The 22,348-nt window shown below is 35.9% G+C and overlaps 1 protein-coding gene across 3 annotated transcripts; it reads left to right on the forward strand.

Annotated features, from left to right (window-relative positions):
* The first annotated feature begins 794 nt into the window (after positions 1-794).
* LOC130800298 (ATP-dependent Clp protease proteolytic subunit-related protein 4, chloroplastic-like) lies at positions 795-22,107 on the forward strand. 3 transcript variants are annotated; one of them, XM_057663755.1, is made up of 8 exons: positions 795-1,299; positions 9,607-9,810; positions 16,723-16,778; positions 17,655-17,781; positions 17,927-18,004; positions 19,954-20,067; positions 20,169-20,280; positions 21,698-22,107. In XM_057663755.1, exons 1-7 carry the CDS (start codon positions 919-921, stop codon positions 20,238-20,240), a joined length of 1,032 nt encoding a protein of 343 aa, XP_057519738.1. In that variant the 5' UTR covers positions 795-918; the 3' UTR covers positions 20,241-20,280; positions 21,698-22,107. The 3 variants fall into 3 exon arrangements, with proteins under 3 accessions (XP_057519738.1, XP_057519739.1, XP_057519737.1); XM_057663756.1 differs by having other exon boundaries at positions 21,768-22,107; XM_057663754.1 differs by lacking the exon at positions 21,698-22,107 and having other exon boundaries at positions 870-1,299; positions 20,169-20,503.
* The last annotated feature ends 241 nt before the right edge of the window (positions 22,108-22,348 follow it).

Here is a 22,348-nt window from a genome sequence, read left to right on the forward strand (position 1 = left end):
CATTAGACTAACACTACTATATGAAACAAATGTTGGTCTTTTATAAAGGATCTTTGTAGCTAGATGAGAGAAATGTGAATGCTTCGATCGATGAGTGAACATACCTTGATGGATAAAATTCAGAAAAAGGATATAAGAAAGGGTTTAGGAGTTTCAAACATTAAGGAAAAGATAAAAGAGAATTGTTTGAGATGGTTTGAAGATCTGCAAAGACGAAGTAATAACGAACTAGTAAGAAAGATCAAAATTTGGAGACTTGGAGCTCGAGAAACTTAAAAAGAAAGAGAGAAAGAGCAAAAATGACCATAATGATAAAATTGGAAAGAGCTATGAATGATTTAGACTTACAAATTGAAATATTAGTAAATCAAAGTGAAAATAAATTATATATTGATTGTAGTTGTTTTTTTACTTTTGATTTTATATTATGCGCACCTTAAGGCTGAGCAAAACTATGTAATGATCTAAATATCTGATAATACGATCCGATATCCAATTTGAATTTTAGGATATCTGAATTAAAATTATAATTAGAATCAGATATCCAATTAGAAAATTTGGATATAAAAGTTTTGAGATTCGGATATTCAAATATCCGACATTTTAAAAATAGTCGTGTATTGAATATTGGATATCCGACATTATTTCGTACAGTCATGAATCCGCATATTATAAGAAATTCGTATATTCGACATTCATAAGAATAAAATTATAATTTTTTTCAAAAAAGCATTTTGACTAACTGGATATTAGATAACGAATATCAGATTGAAAAAATTTTCGATTAATCCTAATTGACCTTGAATATCAAAAATTTTAGATACCCGATCTGAATATTTCTATCAAAATGATAGTTTCCAAATATCCTATTCGACAGCATTTTCGAATCGGATAACCGATTATACTTGCCTCTGTTTGATGTTGCTTTCCCCTACTTTTTCGGGTCGGATTCTGCTTCTACTGTGTCTCCTATCCTCTTCTTTCCAATTCCGTCTCCCCCTTTTTTTCATCACACCTTTTCAGTTTCCATTTAATTCGTTGGACAGAGTAAGCTCTCTCCTCTGTTCAGCAATGGCGGCAACCATGGCGTCTTCTTCTTTCCTCACAACACGAATACTCTCTTCTTCATCTCTTTCTACTCACTCCAAACCAAGCAGCATTACCTCTTCATCATTTTCCACTAATTTTCTCTCTCCCTTCGTTGGCGGCAGCGTTTTTGGAGATTTCTCTGGCAGCAAACTCCGACCACTTTCTCTCTCCTCGTCTACTTCTCGTCCTAAACGCGGCGTTGTGACTATGGTAAATATGCCTCTCATTCTTCCTACTCGAATTTTTATTTTCTCCTAGTAACGTAATTTTTGTAGGGTTTTGAATCGCGTTTTGTATGATTTTATCGAGTTAGGGAATGTTTTTTTTGTTGCTATAGGTTATTGCACTTTTCATAGTTGTTTGTAGTTTGATTATCATTTTGATTGGAGGTTGGCTATTATGATTCTTGAGGTTTATTTGACGTTTATTATGTGATATTTCTATCTGTTTTTTTGTGCATTTATCTGAGTTGGAATTTTAGACTACATGATACAATCGATGATGACACAATGACATGTCCAGCTTTGTATGATTTGACCGCATCAAGCTTTCCCCAATGCGACTGAAGTAGTCTCTACACAGGTGATGTGGTTTAGGGGTTCAGATGCACCTTTATCCTTGAACAATAAAGAGTTTCATGTAGGTTGACCCTTGAGAATTAATGACCTTAAATGTTAAGTTGAATTGAAATGAACAATAAAAATACTTTACAAAGATTGAAAAACAGAAAACTGTAAAATAAAGAACAACTCACAATTTTGAAAGGTGGGGAAAATCCTAATATCAATGTAATATAAGACTATAAAACCCAACCCACATCAATTGAATGAATATTATTGATTGAGAGTTTCTTGATTACTATGTATAATCCAAACTCTAATCGAAGAACCCCTTAGAATTTTTTTATGAAGAATAGAAGAAATCCCCAAAACCCTCTCTCTAGAAACCCTAAGATTTGATGTGGCAAACACACTCAAATTCCCAATTGTTTGATCAATGTGATCTTCTTTGTTCAAAACAAATAATATACAATAGCCTTATAAAGGCTTTTGAACAAGAGGAAACAATATATAAAGTTATTTGAAAACATAACAGGTGGCGCATGTAAACAAAATGTTCAACAGTTTCGCTCGACCCGGTCGATAGACATACGTGAGGTCAAGCGCGGATTGAGCGAGGGATCAGAATGAAATCAAGCATCGATCGAGCGACTTAGCATGGTTGAGTAGCAAGTTGAGCGACCATCAGGGTCTTGTCATTTTAATGCACTGATTTACAAATGCTTCAAATGTACCCATAAGCCATATCATACCTCTATACCTTTTGCATCATCTATATACTCAAAGTTGGGATTATGGAGTCATCATATCCAACAATTCTCCACCTTGACGAAATAAACCCAATCGCACCAAAAGACAAACAATTAATCATCTTCACAAGAATATATATACACTTAAGAAGTTTATCCAAGAATACCCATCCAAACAAGGATGTACCCACCTCTTAGAAGGTGCATCTCCCTCAAAAGGGAGATATACCCTACATGCTTCAATAACATCCAATCAAGTTTGAGTAATGTTTAAACTTTAAAGTAGCTATAGGTTTTGTCAATATGTCCGCCAAATTGTCACTTGTTTGAACCTTATGCAAGATCAGCTTCCTCTTTTCAATGGTGTCTCTAATATAGTGAAACTTTATCTCAAATGTGTCTTGTGAGTAACAATTTTGATGCATAGACTTATCAATAGTACTTTGGCTATCACAAAAAACAATAGGCACACACTTCTCCACCTTAAGTTCACCAACAAAACCTCCTAGCCATTGAGCTGCATTAAACCCTTTCGTTATTGCCATGTACTCGGCCTCGGTAGTCGATTGTGGTACTACCCCTTGCAAAGTAGACCTCCAACTTATAGCGGATCCTCCAAGACAAAACACATATCCTGAAGTTGAATTTTTCTCATCAATATCTCCACCAAAACCAGAATCTACTAAACCTTACAACCTATCATGTTTCTTCCATACTCAATACAAGTCTTAGATGTACTACGCTAATACCTAAGGATTCACTTGACCGGAAGTCAATGAGCCTTTGCCGAGTTCGCCATATATCGGCTTACTACACTAAGGAGTTGAGCAATGTCCGGTCTAGTGCAAACCATAGCGTACATTATGCTCCCCTTCGCATTTGAGTATGGAACCGATTTCATGTATTCATTGTCCTATTTAGACCTAGGACAATCCATCTTTGATAACCTTGTTTGTAACGCCAAAGAAATAGAGACAGGCTTAGCATCGCTCATATGAAATCTCTCCATGCCCTCTCAAAGTACTTTTCTTCGGACAAGTACAACTTTTATTTTGCTCGCTCTCTAGTGATTTCCATGTCGGGAACCTTCTTCGCTGCCCCCAAGTCTTTCATCTCAAATTCTCCCTTCAACATCTCCCTCACCCTCTTGACATCAATCATGTCTTTTTCTATCATAAGCATATCATCAACATAAAGCAAAAGATCAACAAAGAACCACCACACACTTCTTTCAAGTAGACACAACTATCATATTCGCTTGAAAACCCATTCTCAATCATACATTTATCAAACCGTTTGTACGATTGCCTAGGTGATTGTTTTAAGACCATAAAAAGATTTCTTCAACGAACACACATGAGCCTCTTTACCTTCAACAAAATAACCATTCGGTTGCCTCATGTAAATCTCTTATTCTATCTCACCATGCAAGAATCCGGTTTTAATGTCTAATTGTTCTAACTCATAATAATTCAAAGCAATAAGAGCTAAAAGAGTACGAATAGAAGTGTGTCTTACCACTGGAGAGAAGATTTCATCGTAGTCAATACTCGAAACTTGGCTAAAACAATGAGCCACAAGTCTTGCTTTGCACCTTGCTTCCTCAACACCCGATCTCCCTTATTTTTACTTGTAGATCCATGTAAAATCAACAATCTTTATCCCTCTTAGTCTCGCTAAGTCCCATGTTTGATTCTTGAGAAGAGATTGAATCTTTTCCATCGCCACTTGCCATTTCCCGGAATCTTTACACTTTATGGCATCCTTGTGTGAAGATGGCACTAAATCAATTATGTCATTAGCAACCAATAAAGTATAAATGACCATTTCCTCAAAATCTAACTTCTGTAGAACCTCCACCGACCACTTCACTTTCTTCCTAACCTAACCTAGATCGTCATCTTCATACCTTGTAGTTTACACTATTGGCGATGTATCCTCTAAGGAGTAGTGGCCTTCTTAGAGGTAGAAGTGGAAAGAACATCTCCACCTTCTTTAGGTGTCTCCATATCATCACTATCAAGAACATCATTATCATCCTCCTTATGAGTTTCATCCCCACTCTCCTTCTCCACACCTTTCTTTGCGACTTACTTTAAGCTCCCAACGTGAAAAAACAATGACTCAATGAAAGTAACATCCCAGCTTATGATTCTTGATGTGCTAGGATCCCACAATCTAAACCCCTTGACCCCATTCATATATTCCAAGAACACACACTTCTTGGCACGTGGCTCCAACTTCCCATAGTTCACATAAGCATAAGCGGGACAACCAAAGATGCTTATATTTGAATAATCCATCGGTGATCCCGACCACATTTTCTCCGCTGTTTTTAACTTAAGAGCGGTATTAAGTGATTTATTTGTCAAGAATGCCGCCATCTTGACTGCTTCGGTCCAAAACCCTTACTCAACTTAGCATGGAAAATCATACACCAAGCCTTCTCTAACAGAGTCTTATTCATTTTCTCCGCCAACCCATTTTGTTGGGGTCTACCCGCACAAGTCCTGTGACGAACAATCCCAAGCTTCTTGCAAAAGTAAATTCCTCCAACACAAATTCCAGCCCATTATCCGTTTATAACCTCTTCACTTGCTTCTCGGTTTGCTTCTCTATCATAGTTTTCCAATCCTTGAATCCGCTAAAGACCACATCCTTACTCTTCAAGAAGAATACCCACACCTTCCTAGAGTAATCATCTATAATATTGAGTAAATATCTAGAACCTTTTATGGGTGACTCTCTTGATGGACCCCATAAATCCGAATGAACATAATCTAGTGTATACTTTGTTCTATGCACGACCGCCTTAAAGCTAAATTCTCCTTTGTTTGCGAAGTACAAAAATACTCATAGAACTCCATAGAACCAGTAGCTTGATTACCAAGAAGACCTTTCTTTGACAACTCCAATAAACCCTCTCACTCATGTGTTCCAATCTCAATTTTATATTAGACTATATAACCCCATCCAACACAATTGAATGAAAATTATTGATTAAGAGTTTCTTGATTACAATGTATAATCCAAACTCTAATTGAAGAACCCCCCTTAAAATATTCCTATGAAGAATTGAAGAAAACCTCAAAATCCTCTCGCTAGAAACCCTAAGATTTGATGTGGCACCCACACTCAAAATCCTATTTGATTGATCAATATGATCTTCCTTGTTCTATATAAATGATATACAATAGCCTTATAAAGGCTTTGGAACAAGAGGAAACAATATATGAAGTCATTTGAAAACATAATAGCTCGCACATATAAATTAAATGTTCGATAGTTTCGCTTGACCCGGTCAAGCGACATAAGTGAGAACGAGCACTGGTCGAGCGAGAGATCAGTAGCTTTTGATCTCTTGCTCAACCTGGTTGAGTAACTTAGCATGGTCGAGCAGCAGTTCGAGCGACTATATGCACCGATTCACCATTTCTTCAAATGCACCCATAATCCATATCATACTTCTAAACCTTCTACATCATCTATATACTCAAGTTGGGATTATAGAGTCAACATATCCAATGGTGTTAAAGATAGTATAATATGACTGTATCTGTTCTCAAAAATGCACTGATTATGTTTATCACATACACAATCTAATTAGTGAAGGAATCGATCCACTATTTTCAAGGTTTCAATAGTCAAATTTTAATCCCATCTAGGATTTTGAGACATCTTTTTGACAAACGAAAGTACTATACCTTCAATCACCAATTTTAGGAGCGACAAGCATGCAAGATGAAGTCTATCTAGTTATCTTTCACTTACCACCCACAATGTGAAACTATCAGAATTTTAGGATTTGGTATGGTGATACCTTCATGCTCTTTATATTGGAAATAGGTGTTATCATGTTATTGACTTTGTCTAAATTTCCTACATATTTCAGCTGACGAAAAATGATTTTTTGATAGTTCATGAATCATAAAAATATGCCTTTTTTATTAAGTGGTAGGGTTGTGTTCTTAAGGTCCCAAAAGATGTTGCTTTATGATCACTCTTTTAATTTGAGGACCTGTTTATTTGAAAGAATCACGTTCAAAGGACCTAAGTCATTTGGAAGAACAAGATTTATTCTTTCTTCACGAAGCTGACCTCATTACCTTATGTTTGACGAGTTTAACATTGGTGATATGTTTATTAAGAGTTCTTAATTATTTCCAAATTGGTTTAGAGAACTTCATTAACGTTGCAAAAACTTTTGCAAAAGTGGACTTTTTTGGGCTGAAAGTTTATTTTTTTTGTTGGTATGTGTGTTGGGGGGGGGGGGGGGAGGGATTGGGTTACTAGTAGGGATGGGCATGGGTCTTGGACCCTAAGGGTCTAGACCCGACCCGAACCTAAGTTAAGGGTCTACATCCTTGATTTATAACTTTGTCGGTTTATGTAATTTAAAATGTGTTCGTTGTATCTATACTTTAAAAATCGAAAGCTTGATGAATATATTTCATTTTAAAAACTTGAATGTTAGAAAGCTTCATATATTTGGTCGCTCAATTAGTATAAAGTATTAGAAGACTCTTGTTAGTTGAAATGCTAAATAATTTTATACGAATGTTAGAAACTTTATATATTTGGTCTGGGTTTGGGTCCAATTAAAAAAATAGGGTCTGGATCTGTATCTAGTTGAACTCGACCCAGATCCGAACCTATTTTCTAGTGCTATAAATAGGTCTTGTACTGTGTCATATAGTTTGCTCAGTTTCCATGTGAATCCCGGTTGGATTCGATTCCCTAATCATAGTTTGTCCTTTGTCGCATTTCAAATAGTTATGGTTCCCGATTTGAGTAGACAAATAGCCGATTTGAGAGTGGGGGTAAGTTTCTTCTTTTAAAAACTAAAAATACTTACAAATTGCTTCAAGAACCTTCGCCATTGAAGATCCACCATTGAAGCTCTTGATGTATTGACTGTAGATGAAACAAATGAGGGAGAAGAAGGGTTGTTTGGTTTATGAAATGGGTAAGCATACTTTTTCTGTTTTAAAAATATGTAAGATGGAGAGCTTTAACTTTTTGTACTTAAATTAGACAATTGTTTTGTGTGTTCACGTTACTATTACTTTACCCATTATAAAACTATTACTAGCTTTTTAAAATATGATCAGTGACCTATGTTGTAATGCTCTCACAGTAAAAGTTACTTTATTATCTAAGTGTACTTTTCTTTTTTAATTTTATTTTCTTTCACTTTTAATTATTACCTACTTCAGTACTATTATTAGCCTTCATTTGAGTAATTTTTTTTTTTTGTGAAAAAAATATTAGCGAATCATAGACTTAAAAATTAAATCAAACAACACCCAACAAACAACAAATTTGTTGACAAACAAATCACGAATTCGAATTCGTAAAATGAATCAAACGAATTACGAATCACGAATTATGTAGCATTGGTCTTGTAACACCTCAATGCAAATTGGAAAGCTGAGACTTGATTTTGTACGTTCAACCCCACATGAAGAAGCCGCATGTCAGATTTACTTTTTATATTTATAAAATAGTCTTATCCCTACTTTGGATGCTATATGGTGATAAAACAAGGGACAAATATTTTGTGTTGTAAATATTGTTTTTATGCTTTCTTGTGTAATAACTTATCAGTGTTAGCATAGTTTTCTTGTTTGAGGCTAATGGATGATCTTCTTAATTTGTTGGCGAGAACTTGAAATGGTATAAAGATGTGATGAGCATTTATGTGGAACCAAGCGATTTATTTTCTTTGGTTTCATGTATTAATATATTGAAGTTTTCCCCTTTTCCTTACTATTCTCCTTTCATTCAAATGTGTTGCAAAGACATAAATACTAGAACTCCATTGTTCATTGTGTCACCCTTTTGTTCTACTCATAGACCTTACTCTAAACCAGGAAAAATGTTTGGTTGTTGTGTTGTATTCATTATCAAGTGTATTATTATGTTGTGTTCTATTGGTTTTGCTCACAAGTTTCGTCATACTATTGCTGAAAAAATCACCACCAGATATTTCATAAGTCTTGTAATTTTTCTTTGTTACCCTTTAATTTTTAATAGAATTTTAAAACTACCCATCTCAAATTCCATCCTTTACGGGTCTAATTCTAATATTTTCTTTTCATCATCAAAGAAAGAATCTTTCTATTGTTGTTCCATGGTTGTGGGAAGTGATTCTTTTTCTGTCTCAGATTGTTCTCTTGCCCTTTTTAAAAAGCTTATGGGGTTTTAGATTTTTTTTATTTGGTGTGAATGTTGATCAAATTCTGGATAATTGTAAGTCAATGAATCTGCTTTTGTGCTTCTAATATGAATGCAATTGATCATCTTCTAGGTTTATTTAGTGTGAATGTGATTTAATGAGGATGTGGTTCTCAAATTGTTAAGATGAGTGAGAATGAAGAGCAATTTTAGTAATTTAAAGGAAAAGTAAATGCTACCAAGTACCAACTACATATAAGGGTAATTCAGTAATTTAACAATACTTAAATCAATTTAACGGACAAACATTTAATTCTAAGTAATAATGTTACATCCTGTGTAAATTAATAACCAAATTGCTATTTTGTGGAAATTTTTTTTAAGAAACGCTACCACTGGCGTTTCTTAAAACTAAGTGCTATTATATAGAATTTCTCTTCTTTTATTAACCACGTTCATTGTTACCCAAAGCACAATTCATTTCGGCACGTGGGAAACGAGCGGGAATGTGGAACACAGCCTAGAGTGAACATTATGTATAAACTGTAAAGTTAATATTAAATGAAATTAAACTTGATTTTTGTGCTTTAAAAAACTTGTTTCTAAATAGAGTTTTTTAGCAAGGCTTTATCTCTTTGATTTCTTCCCTTTCATCTACTTGGATCTTTAAATGGAAGTCCAAAAACCGTTTATAGTATTGGTTGAATATCTCATCTTGAGCAATTGGGTATGCGTTTTGTTGGGACGTGCATTTTCGGGTTGCACAACAGAGTTATGTTTCATGTTTTAGGTTTCTATTGCCAAATTGTACCTTGGTGGTTTCTCAATGCTGGTATACCTTAAGATCCTGACATACGATCTTTTGTAGTTATCCATAAAGAGAATATATATTTATCATTCATGACAACAATTTGGTTTGTGTTGGATAAAAAAGGCTACTACTATCTAGCCTATGTTCTCCATGTAGTAGAGTTTTTTTATACTTGTATTCTGTGCTGTATTTGACCATCTTTTATGTTGATGAATGAAAGGTTATACCTTTTTCCCGAGGAAGTGCTTGGGAGCAACCACCCCCGGATTTGGCCTCTTACTTGTACAAGAACAGGATAGTTTATTTGGGCATGTCTCTTGTTCCTTCTGTTACTGAGCTTATACTTGCAGAATTTCTTTATCTTCAATATGAGGATGAGGAAAAACCGATTTATCTTTATGTAAATTCTACTGGCACGACGAAGGTGAGTTTTTTCTGCTTCTGTGTTGATTGTATTATGTTAATGGTGCCTTTTTCTCCAAATTGCCTCAAAAGTCCTTTTTTGAATTGCTTATCCAATACTGATTGTATGATAAAACTGCAGGAACATTTGGACCTAGTAAACTGTCAACTAGATAGTCATTATTATTAGGGATCAAGTTATGTTTTGCAGCTCTCTTTGCACCCTGTGGTTAGACTGAAGGATGATATATGCATATAAACCTTTTCTGCACTGCAGCCAGTTGTGCAATTACATCAAAGATGCTTTTGGTTCCAATTCAGCCATCTCCTAGTTGGAGTTGAGAAACTAGATATTTTCACTTGATCTTTGCTTATGAAGTGTGGATTATTATAAGTAGTGTAAGGTTTCTGAGTTGTGGACTTAACTGAATTATGAACTCAATTTATGAATTGAATTCATTAAAAAATTTTGGTGATAGTTGATTGAACGACCTTTTTGATTTATAATTGTGATGGTGATGTGGAAGTGTAATGGGATCGTTTTAGAGTGTATGAGTTAGCTTAAGAACAAGCTCAACAAGGAACGAAACAAGAGAACACCCACGCAACTTAGAAACTTATTCTAGATTGGATGGTTTCTTTGAGCAGCAAAAATTCACTAAGTATTTTAAACTCTCAAAGCTTTTACTCTCAAACACTAAGTAATAAGAATAAAAGGGGCATGCAACACAAAGTAAGCACAAAGAAATTCACAAAGAAAATCAGAATTTTGTTTTCAATCTCACTTGCCTAAAATGCATGGCAATGAGTTTCTTTTATACTAAAAATAATGCAAGTGTTACAAGCCTTCAAGGAACTTTTTAACTTCCTTCAAGGAACCTTTTAACTTCCCCCTTACAAAATCAGAAAACAAAGCATTAAACAAAAGCTAGAATTAAGCCTTTTTAATGTTAAGCATTAAGGCTGATAATGACCCCTTATTATTAGCTATTTTAACAGCAAATTAAACAGGAATTTTAAACAGCAAATTAAGGCTAATTAAGCTACTTTCAACCGTCCATAAAGAGCTTTAACTCCCCTTGCATTTCTCCTAAAAAAAAAACCCTTTGCATTTCTCCTAAAAAAAAACCGTCCACTGAAGCTTCAAGTTGCTGCTTGAATTGTGCCTTATTCAAACTCCCATTTAAGGCAAGTAATAAAGGATTGCTTTGAAGAGAATCCCACGAAATTAGCAGCCATTTGCTTGACATTTGCGTGGCTAAGTAAAGCATGGACCGTAGCTTGTGTTGTAGGAACCGTAACTTGATGTTCTTGGACTTCGTGGACTGAATTCTCATCATTCTCCCCCTCTTCAAAGAAGTTTGCCCTCAAACTCTCATCTTCAAGGTATGGAGACAAATCACCCACATTGAAAGTTGCACTAACACCACCATAGTCACTTGGCAATTCAAGCTTGTAAGCACTTTCTCCAATCTTTTCAACCACACGAAATGGACCATCTGATCTAGGCATAAGCTTGTTCTTCCTAAGGTTAGGAAAACGTTCCTTGCGCAAATGTAACCACACCAAATCACCTTGAGCAAAAGTAGGATGTTTCCTTCTTTTATTAGCTCTTTCCTTGTAAACGATATTCATGGCTTCAATCTTTTCCTTGACTTGAGCCCATGTCTCTTGAAAAGCTTCCCATCTTTTCTTTGAATCAACATGAACTAGATCTTTCTTGGGCAAAGGAATAAGATCAAGAGGAAGTAAAGGATTTACCCCATAGACCACCTCAAAAGGAGCACGAGTAGTGGTAAAGGATGGTGATCTATTGTAGGCAAACTCGGCATGAGCCAACTTCACATCCCAATCCTTTTGCGTTCTACTCACTAGACCACGCAATAAGGATCCCAAAGTGCGATTTGTGATCTCTGTTTGACCATCCGTTTGTGGATGATGAGAAGTACTAAAAAGGAGTTTAGTACCTACCAACTTCCAAAGAGTCCTCCAAAAATGACTTAGGAACTTAGTGTCCCTATCCGAAACAATGGTCCTTGGCACTCCATGTAGGCGTAATATTTCTCGAAAGTACAAATCAGCAACTTTAGATGCATCATCCGTCTTGTGATAAGCAATGAAATGAGCCATTTTAGAAAAACGATCAACAACCACCATGATGCTATCGTTTCCTCTTTGAGTCCTAGGAAGACCCACAATAAAGTCCATACTTACCTCTTCCCAAGGAGCATTAGGAACGGGCAAGGGAGTGTAGAGACCTTTATGAAAGGTACTCTTGGACTTTTGACAAGTAGAACATCTTTCAACCACATGTGTTACATCCTTGATCATTCGTGGCCAATAGAAATGTTCTTGAAGTATCTCCATAGTCTTATGAATTCCAAAATGACCCGCAATACCTCCTCCACGGACTTCACGCACCAATAACTCATGCACTCCACTTTTAGGGATACATAACTTGTTTCCCTTGAATAAGAAACCATCATGAACCAAGTATCCTTTAGTGGGCTTAGAAAATTCAGTAGCAAAATTATCATCACTTTCATATAAGGCCTTTAGGTGTTCAAAGCCTAATATTTGAGTGTGAACCATAGCAAGTAAGTAACTCCTCCTTGATAACGCATCCGCCACCACATTCTTCTTCCCTTGTACTTCGAACTAAAAGTGAAGGATTGTAGGAACTCCACCCACTTTGCATGTCTATGGTTGAGCTTTTGTTGACCATGAATGAACTTCAAAGCTTCATGATCGGAATGTAGAACAAATGGTTTTGGCCTTAGTAATGAGACCAATAATCCAAAGCTCTAACAATGGCATAGAATTCACGATCATAATTTGAATAATTCAACTTAGCTCCACTTAACTTTTCACTAAAATAACAAATGGGACGCCTTTCTTGAACAAGAACCGCACCAATGCCTACGCCACTTGCATCACATTCTACTTCAAACAACTTGTCAAAATCAGGTAATGCAAGTATTGGAGCGTTGCATAACTTGGTTTTGACGTCTTCAAAGGCTTTGTGGGCTGCTTCATTCCATTGAAATGCACCTTTCTTCAAGAGCTCCGTTAAAGGCGCCATAAGAGTGGAAAAGTTCTTGATGAAGACTCGGTAAAATGAAGCTAATCCATGAAAACTTCTAACCTCATGAACATCCTTGGGTACCTTCCATGTTGAGATAGCTTTCACCTTCTCGGGATCAACCTGTACTCTTTCACTAGAAACAATGTAGCCTAGGAAAGAAATACTACTACACATGAAAGTACATTTTTCCATTTTTCCATACAATTTATGCTCTCTCAATTCCTCAAATAAAACTCTCAAATGTATCAAATGCTCATGTTCAGTTTTACTATATACTAGAATATCATCTAAATATACAACAATGAATTTATTTAGAAAGGGACGTAATACCTCATTCATGAGTCTCATGAACAAACTAGGAGCATTGCAAAGTCCAAATGGCATGACAAGCCATTTATATAGACCTTGCTTTGTCTTGAAAGCAGTCTTCCATTCATCTCCTTCACGAATTCTCATTTGATGATAACCACTTCGCAAGTCAATTTTGCAAAAAACCGTGGCTCCACTTAATTCATCAAGCATGTCTTGTAGCCTTGGCATGGGAAATCTATATTTGATAGTTATGTTGTTGATGGCACGACTATCAATACACATCCTCCAAGTTCCTTCTTTGTTTGGCACCAAAAGGGCAGGCACCGCACATGGACTAAGGCTTTCACGCACATAGCCCTTTTCCATGAGTTCTTCAACTTGTCTTTGCAACTCCTTAGCTTGCTCGGGATTGCATCTATAGGCTGCCTTGTTTGGTAATGAGGCTCCCGGTACCAAATCAATTGCATGTTCAATACCGCGAAATGGAGGCAACCCTTTAGGCAAATCATCGGGAAACACATCTGCAAATTCTTTAAGCAAGTTTCTCAACGGAATAGAGTTAGTCACATGAGAAACATCATCAACAATGGGCTTTACAATAAGCAGAAACCCCCCTCCCTCTATCACGCATTCTTCCTCAAACTCCTTCCTAGACATAAGGAAGTTTGGTTTCTTTTCCACCATAGGTTCAACCTTAGGGGGCAAAGGTAACAACCTAATCTTCTTTCCTAATTTGGTAGTGACCGTATAGACATTAGAAACACCATCATAAATAGCTTTTCTATCAAATTGTCATGGTGACACGCACTCATAGGTAAAACATCACACCAACGTTCATCATAAAAATTTCCTATAGTGAATGAAACTAGTGCTTGTTTCTTAACCTTTAAACCGGTGTCATTATCCAGCCAATTTAACTTGTAAGGTTAGCATGATCTCGTGTAGGTGATTTAAGCTTACTTACAAGTTCAGTTGAGGCCACATCCGTGCATGATCCTCCATCAACAATCACATCAAAAACCTTGTCTAGAACCTTGCATCTAGTATGAAAAAGGTTCTCTCGTTGTTGCATATCTTTGAGAGGTTTAGAATGTAGAAGTCTTCTCACAACACCACATAATGGGGCGTCATTTTCTTCAGCACCATATTTCTCCTCTTCCTCTTCTTCGGAACCCCACTCCTTGTAGTAAGTGTATTCCGTTTTGGACATTCACTAGCAATATGTCCTCTTTCATGGCACTTGTAACAAGTTCTTTTGGATGCATCTTGCTTGAAATCTGGTTTTCCTCTATAAGTTTTCGAAGGGTTAGTAGGAACAGTTGATTTAGAAGGGCTAGGAAAAGAATCACCTTTTCCCGCGGAAGAGAACGCTCTAAAAGGGAGTCTTGGAGCATTCTTCGGTTTCTCCTGTTTGTTTTGTGCTTCAACCTTCCTAGCAGCCTTCACAACCTCATCATAAGTGGAATAAGGTAGTAAGATCCACCTTATTAGAGATTGGTTTAGAAAGCCCCTTTGTGAAACGCGCAATTTTGAGTGGTTCCTTCTCTTTATGTCACACACCAAGCTAAGCTTCTCAAACTCACGCACATATTCATCAATATTACGCTCACCTTGATTTAGGCGAGTTAGTTTGACATATTGATCTTGCACATATTCACGTGGGACCCAACGTTGCTCCATTTTCTTCTTGAGTTTTTCCCAAGATGCAATCTTTTCTTTCCCTTCTCTCCTTCTCTTGGCTTTGAGGTTATCATACCAAAGCCCAGCAAGTTTTGTCAATTTAAGAGTCGCCATTTTACAACTCTTATCATCATCATACTCTTTATACTCAAAAATATTCTCTAATCTTCGTACCCAATCTTAAAAACCTCCGGATCACTAGAACCATCAAATTCAGGAAGGTCTAGTTTGAAACTTCTATCTTCTTGATTGTTACGAAAATGGGACTCGCCATGGGTGGGAGTGGAATTCTCTAATTCCTCTACCCTTCTACCCACTCTTAGCAACGTCTCTCCAATGGCATCCATCCTTGTTTCATGCCTCTTCATTCCATCGTGCATTACATGAAGTTGATCCACGATTACTTTTAACATTTCGGCATTGGACTGATTATCACCCATGCTGCGTTTTAACGAGTGTAATCTCGTTCAATACAATTTGGCTCTGATACCAACTGATGTGGAAGTGTAATGGGACTGTTTTAGAGTGTATGAGTTAGCTTAAGAACAAGCTCAACAAGGAACGAAACAAGAGAACACCCACGCAACTTAGAAACTTATTCTAGATTGGATGGTTTCTTTGAGCAGCAAAAATTCACTAAGTATTTTAAACTCTCAAACACTAAGTAATAAGAATAAAAGCGGTGTGCAACACAAAGTAAGCACAAAGAAATTCACAAAGAAAATCAGAATTTTGTTTTCAATCTCACTTGCTTAAAATGCATGGCAATGAGTTTCTTTTATACTAAAAATAATGCAAGTGTTACAAGCCTTCAAGGAACCTTTTAACTTCCTTCAAGGAACCTTTTAACTTCCCCCTTACAAAATCAGAAAACAAAGCATTAAACAAAAGCTAGAATTAAGCCTTTTAATGTTAAGCATTAAGGCTGATAATGACCCCTTATTATTAGCTATTTTAACAGCAAATTAAACAGGAATTTTAAACAGCAAATTAAGGCTAATTAAGCTACTTTCAACCGTCCATAAAGAGCTTTAACTCCCCTTGCATTTCTCCTAAAAAAAAACACTTTGCATTTCTCCTACAAAAAACTCTTTGCATTTCTCCTAAAAAAAACCTTTTGCATTTCTCCTAAAACAAACCGTCCACTGAAGCTTCAAGTTGCTGCTTGAATTGTGCCTTATTCAAACTCCCATTTAAGGCAAGTAATAAAGGATTGCTTTGAAGAGAATCCCACGAAATTAGCAGCCATTTGCTTGACATTTGTGTGGCTAAGTAAAGCATGGACCGTAGCTTGTGTTGTAGGAACCATAACTTGATGATCTTGGACTTCGTGGACTGAATTCTGGTGATAGTTGATTGAACGACCTTTTTGATTTATAATTGTGATGGTCACTGCAGTCTGTGAGGCTCTTAGATAGTGCACATTTGTTAGGGGAATAAATATGTGACGTTACATTAGTTTCCTCTACAGCTGTGGAGCGTCTCTAACTCTCAATTGACTTGAAAGGCCAACCATCTACGGTAATCTTGCTCAGACCCTGCCTATGGCAGTACTCTTACTGAGTGTTGGTTTTGCATGATCAATTGACAAGTTTCTATGCTGCTGATGATCTTTATTAGTATATCATACCTTGCTCCTAGCTATAGGCCTGTAGGAGTCTAGTTCTTATCATGATACTTCTGGAAGTTTCAAATGTAATATACCAAAATCTATGATGCGTATGGACTTTTGATAAACTGGAAGTTTCAAACTAATATACCAAAAACGTAGAAATTTTCTATGGATTTTCTATTACATTTGTTAAGGTACTGATGGATTCTTCTAATCAGTATTTGTCTCACTTCTTTTTCTTTCAGGGTGGTGAGAAGTTGGGCTATGAAACAGAGGCATTTGCGATATATGATGTTATGAGGTTATACTTCATCTGCCATTCATTAACCATTCACTTTATATTGTTGATTATACGAGGTCTCAGCTTCCGATAGTCATCAAGAGCTGCCTGATCTATCTTGTTACTGTATATTTTGTTAAGAATTGTTATCACAACTCACACATCTCCCAAGAGTATTTTTTTACTATGCAAACCATCCCTGCTTGAAATGATTGTACTAAGCAACCCTTAGGTATGCAGCCGTGGAGTAACTGGGTGGTGTGGTGGCTTTGAATAACGCATCCTGGTGCTCATATGTTTAGGGAGAAATTTGTTATGAACTGAAAAACCAAGCAAACTCACAGAAGACAAGAACAGAATATTAGTGATTTATTTTGGCAACGTTCGAGCCTGCCTCACTCTAATCTTATTGCTTCACTTCACAATCAGATATTATAAATGTAAAGAGTAATGGCTTATATAGTGTAAGCTTAACCTCCTAACTACTTTGGACAGCTGTACAATTCAGCCCCAATTATTATAACAGAAATAACAGTTCATAACAAGAATATACAGCTGGCCTAACAGCCCTACTAAGCCTTAATGTTCTGCCTATTCTGTCTATTCCTCCTCTGTTATGTTATCAATTTAGTCTCCTTAACAGCTGGTATGACAAAAAATTGGAATTGAATGAATGTAAGTAACTATCAATGATGAAATACGATTTGGTGAATTTGATTGGTTGGTTGTATTTTAAAGGGTGGTTATATACCCTTTCTTCCCTCAGTCAGCTGATTTTGGCAAGTCCTCTTTCAGTAACAATTTATTTCCAATGCTTCTGTTATCTTTTCCTCCGTGGAATCAAGTACATGTTCTCAAGCTTAGCTGCTGTTATTTTGAGCTCTCTTTCTCATTCAGGTACGTCAAGCCGCCTATTTTCACTCTCTGTGTTGGTAATGCCTGGGGAGAGGCAGCCTTGCTTTTGGCTGCTGGTGCAAAGGGAAATCGTGCAGCTCTTCCATCTTCTACTATTATGATGAAACAGGTCAATATTAACTTGTGACTAGTCATTTCTTTTCTCATACCTTTGTTAATATCTTTTTAGATTAGCTATATGGGTTTGAACTTAATTATGTTGTATACATAGCAACATCTGATGACTTAAATTTGCTTATTTGATATTCATGTAGCCCATTGCTAGGTTTCAAGGCCAAGCAACTGATGTTGAGCTTGCTAGGAAAGAAGTTACGAATGTGAAGGCAGAATTGGTAATGTGCTGGATTCCATGGAATTCCTTTTCATCTGTATAGAATTTGGATTGCAGAAATATATGATTTATACCATTAGTATCTTTATTGGCCAACATCTAATGGATAGTAAACAATACTTTATATAGAGATGTTATCCGATTGAAGGAACATTGTTCATTGAAGTAGAAATCAAGTTATTGAAAAGTTTATATTTGCACAAACCTAATCTATGCATCAGAATTTTTTTCTTTTCCAGTATATTATCTTTTGCAATTAGAAGCTATTTTTATAGTATTATTATAAAACACAGTGATCTTGTTTTTGTCTGTTTCAGACTTTCAGCCAAAACTTCAATGAACCTAGGCTGCTTATAGAAGCATGAAATCCGGCTTTCAAATTTATCTGTTTTTATACGATTTTTTTGATTTCTCGTGCACCCGAATTTGTGCTTTAAAGGTTGTGTTTCCTCTCCTCTCAAACTCCCATTTTGGCTAGAAGGGAAAGATTCCATATGAATATTTGGCCATTGACCAAAGGGGAAGGATGTAGAAGGGTTAAAGGGTGATTGTATTGTGACTTTTATAACGGGTCTCGCGTTGGAAGATTGCTTGTGGTTCTCTAGAACATAGTGAACTCAAAGATGTTTGTGATTGTTGGAGAAGCTTCAATTTTCGCATATTCTTCTATCTTTTTGTTGTGTGCGGCTGGAGGGCTTTGATCAAAGATAGATTAATAGTAGGCAAACAAGAATTTTAAGATTGCAGAAATTACAAAAAATAAATTTAAAAAATAAAGTTGTCTAAATTTTGTTTATTTCAAGCAGCATTGGGCCTGTTTACTTGTGTGTTCTCATTGTTAATGTATTCTTTGATTTATTAAGTGTCAAAAATTAGTTTGCGGGAGATTTTATAGTTCCGCAGACTGGTGTTGGTCATTGTTAGTGGTGGCTTGAGCACATCTTCCTTTTTGTCTTGGTTCATTGTTTGTTTCATGAAATCTTCTTTTTTTTTTTTCTTTTTTTTTTTTTTGTAGTGGCTGTGTAGCTTGAGGAAAGGAGCAAGAACAAAATTGAAAAAGTGTGAATATGATGAGGATTTAAGTATGCCAAAAGGGAAGAATAGAAGGGGGGGATTAACGAAATGAGCATAATAATAATGTGAAGTTGGACCAATAAACAAAATTGGAGGAGAATGATAAGGATGGATGACAAAAAGCATAATATTTTCTCTTCTACCCTTTTACTTTTTTCTTTTTCTCGTGGTGGGAAAGAGTGCAAGAAAACCTGTAATGTGCGTAGTTGCTTACCATCAATGCTCAAAAATATTGCTCAAAGAGGTTTGCCTTAGATGATCTCCAATATATTCCTTTATTTTTTTTAAATTTGATCCAAAATTAGACATTTTATTGTCAAAGTACCTGACGTATTTAATAATTACTTGCTATTTCAAGATCACATGGCTGGAAAAGGTATGTACTTTAAGGAGAGAACAAGCAAACAGAATTGTTGACTCCTTGTTCAAGTTCTTACATAGAGAATATTTTGTTGCATTTCTTGCTGCTGATCATCTACTCCCCTTGTCGAGCCTCATGTACTTTACTCTTTTCCTCTTCCCTCCTCTCCTTTTTATTAACAAGTGTTGGGTTCTCAGATCTTTTACTGCCTTCTTGATACTGTTTCTATTCTATTAGTGCATTTCAAAAACGTTATGGTTATGGAGACTGGTTTATTTACAAATTTTCTCATATACAACATTACCCAGTGCCTTTAATTAGCTGCCACACTTAGGCTCCTACAATCTCGTATATGAATAAAGAAAAAACATTATTTTCATGATCATACTTTGTTATTTGTATGCTGTTTCACTACAAAGCAGGTGCTCAAGCACCTTTTGATTTACATCTCATGTGGATTGGCAACTTTCAACTTTACAATTGAGGTTTAACATGGCTGTCTTTGTTATTTCCAGGTTAAACTATTCTCAAGACACGTTGGGAAGTCTCCTGAAGTGATTGAGGCTGACATCCGTCGCCCAAAATATTTCAGCCCTAGTGAAGCTGTTGAATATGGGATCATTGATAAGGTAGTCTAATCTGCAGTAACTGTTCTCATTATCTCTTAAACCTTAAATTCCTTGATTTTTTGATAAAGAAATTTAATTTTCGTTCCTTTCAAATGTCAAAGGTTCTCTACAATGAAAGGAGCCCAGAGGACAAAGGAGTTGTTGCAGACCTGAAGAAAGCACAGTTTATTTAGATATGCAGAAACCTTCGATAAGTTCTCATGACGAGTTCGGGTAAACACTTAGATAATCTCACTTGTTTGAATCTTCAATTAGTTGTAGCTAAATGACTATTTAGCTTCTTTTCTCTTGTAGTTTTAGGTTGATGTTTATCATTTGGAAATGCTATTTGTAGTTTTATAATTTTAGTCGAAATCCTTTTCAATATGGATGTTGAAATGTGGACAATGAAGAAGTCGTAACATATCTTTTCTATTGCGAGGAAATATCTTATAGACTTTCTTGTGCAGTTTTATGAAAAAGAGGTCTTTCTAATTGTATTATCTTCAATTCTGTGCACTTCTTATTTATGTGAAGTTACACATGCCACTTGCTACTAGGGGTTGATCTGAAACGACCACTTTGTTAGTGTTATTACTAACAATGTTGCATACACCCGCCCCCTAAACCCCATCCTAGGTTGGAGCCACTTAATGACATTAGGGAAATGTAATGTACTGTAATTACTAGAGGGCGACAACTTAGAAGAGGACAATGTTTTTGGTGTTTGGAGGGGAGTAGGTATAGATGACAAACTAAATATATGTATTGGAAAGGTGTGTGGTGTATCTCAGTGTCACCCTGTTTTTGAATTGCTTTTGGAGTCCATTAGAGAACAATCTCCTCATGTCTCCCTTCATGTCAATGATCTCAATACACTTGAAGAATGGGAAAAAAAAATATTGCATTCGCTCCCTTCCTCGTGTCTCTTGATATTAGCAATCTGAGAGTTGCAGAACTCGATTGCATGGGTAGCCATTCACAGGGTTCCTTTGTTTTATTGGCATGTCAAGTGTTTCAGCATTCATGCACTTCTATTGACATTATTGTCTCAAGTAACTGTCAAAAGTACTTGAATGATAAATTGAAGGTTGCATGCTAGATATTAAAGTCTTATTGTGTCACTATTGCGTTACATAGTGTGTATTTCTGAGGAAGTATCCACTTATCAAGGTAAAAGTTATCCAGGTTGCTGAGGGAAAGCTCATATTGTGTACTCTGAATCTGAACTTTAGCCCATCAGTTTTTGCGATTTGTGTTTTTATTTATTGTCTACAACACTAAAAAGTTAAATAATAAAAAGATTTATGGTTAACATTGTTTATGTGACTTCGCAATTGTGCATCTATTCAAATTGTATTTGTAGTTTCTTTTAGGGTTCATAACATTCTTGAGATAACTAGTTGCAACACTATGCCCTAAGATCTTCAGAAAAAACTTTCACTCAGTTTCTTACTCCCACTTCGTTAAATTTATGACAAATTAATTTCTTCGCTAGCAGTCAATGTCTTGTTTTTATAATTTGCTTCGCAACCGAAATTCAGTATGGTCCCCCATTTCAACTACTATCCCCCACCGAAGCTAATTATTATGCTGATGATCTTCTCTGAAAATTAAGGTAACGCCTGTATGCATGTGTCCTCATTTTCAGGCTACTGTCCAGTTTTCACGCTTGCATGGGAAAACCTCAGTTACGTTCTGATCATGAAATCGATGTGCAGGAACCTCTCTATTTTCTGAAAGTGATGATGCCTTGTATGAAGTCTGCAATTGTAATGAAGCGCTCCAGATCATGTATACTGGATTCAAGTGACTGTTTGGTTAAACTAAGAGGGTATGGTCAAACAGGGAATGGGTTGACTGTTTGTGAGGAAATTGGTGCCAAGTTAAAAACATGTATATTTTTGTTACAGGATAAAATGCGATAGGTCAAGGAACATAATTCCTAGATTGAATATGATACTACCTCGATATTTTTGTTATGTTTCTTTCAAATAACATCAATACTGTGTAGTAAAATCTTGATGCTGTAAGATATGAGATTGAAGTGGCTTGTCTTAATCGCATTATCATGAATCATAATAGCGTTATTACATGATAAACTATGGAAAGTAAAGCTATTGGCACAAAAAATATTTCTTTTTTAGTTAATGTTACTTCTATGTTAAAAGGAAATTTTTGTGCTAATTTTGTTGTAGCATTAGTCGAAATTGGAAAGAAATGAGGTCAAGAAAATGGCGATATACTTGTTTTGTTCTCTTGAAATAACTATAATTACAAATTATTGTAAGAGAGACGCGTT

This window comes from Amaranthus tricolor, chromosome 14, assembly GCF_026212465.1.
Source record: "Amaranthus tricolor cultivar Red isolate AtriRed21 chromosome 14, ASM2621246v1, whole genome shotgun sequence".
In the NCBI taxonomy this organism is placed as follows: Eukaryota; Viridiplantae; Streptophyta; class Magnoliopsida; order Caryophyllales; family Amaranthaceae; genus Amaranthus; species Amaranthus tricolor.

Bases quoted from the DNA above. Each gene is read 5' to 3' on its own strand.
- LOC130800298 (XM_057663755.1), top strand. From the start codon at position 919: ATGTTGCTTTCCCCTACTTTTTCGGGTCGGATTCTGCTTCTACTGTGT. The intron at 1,300-9,606 runs GTAAATATGCCT...GATGAATGAAAG, and splicing joins AACGCGGCGTTGTGACTATG to GTTATACCTTTTTCCCGAGG. The intron at 17,782-17,926 runs GTCAATATTAAC...ATATTCATGTAG, and splicing joins CTACTATTATGATGAAACAG to CCCATTGCTAGGTTTCAAGG.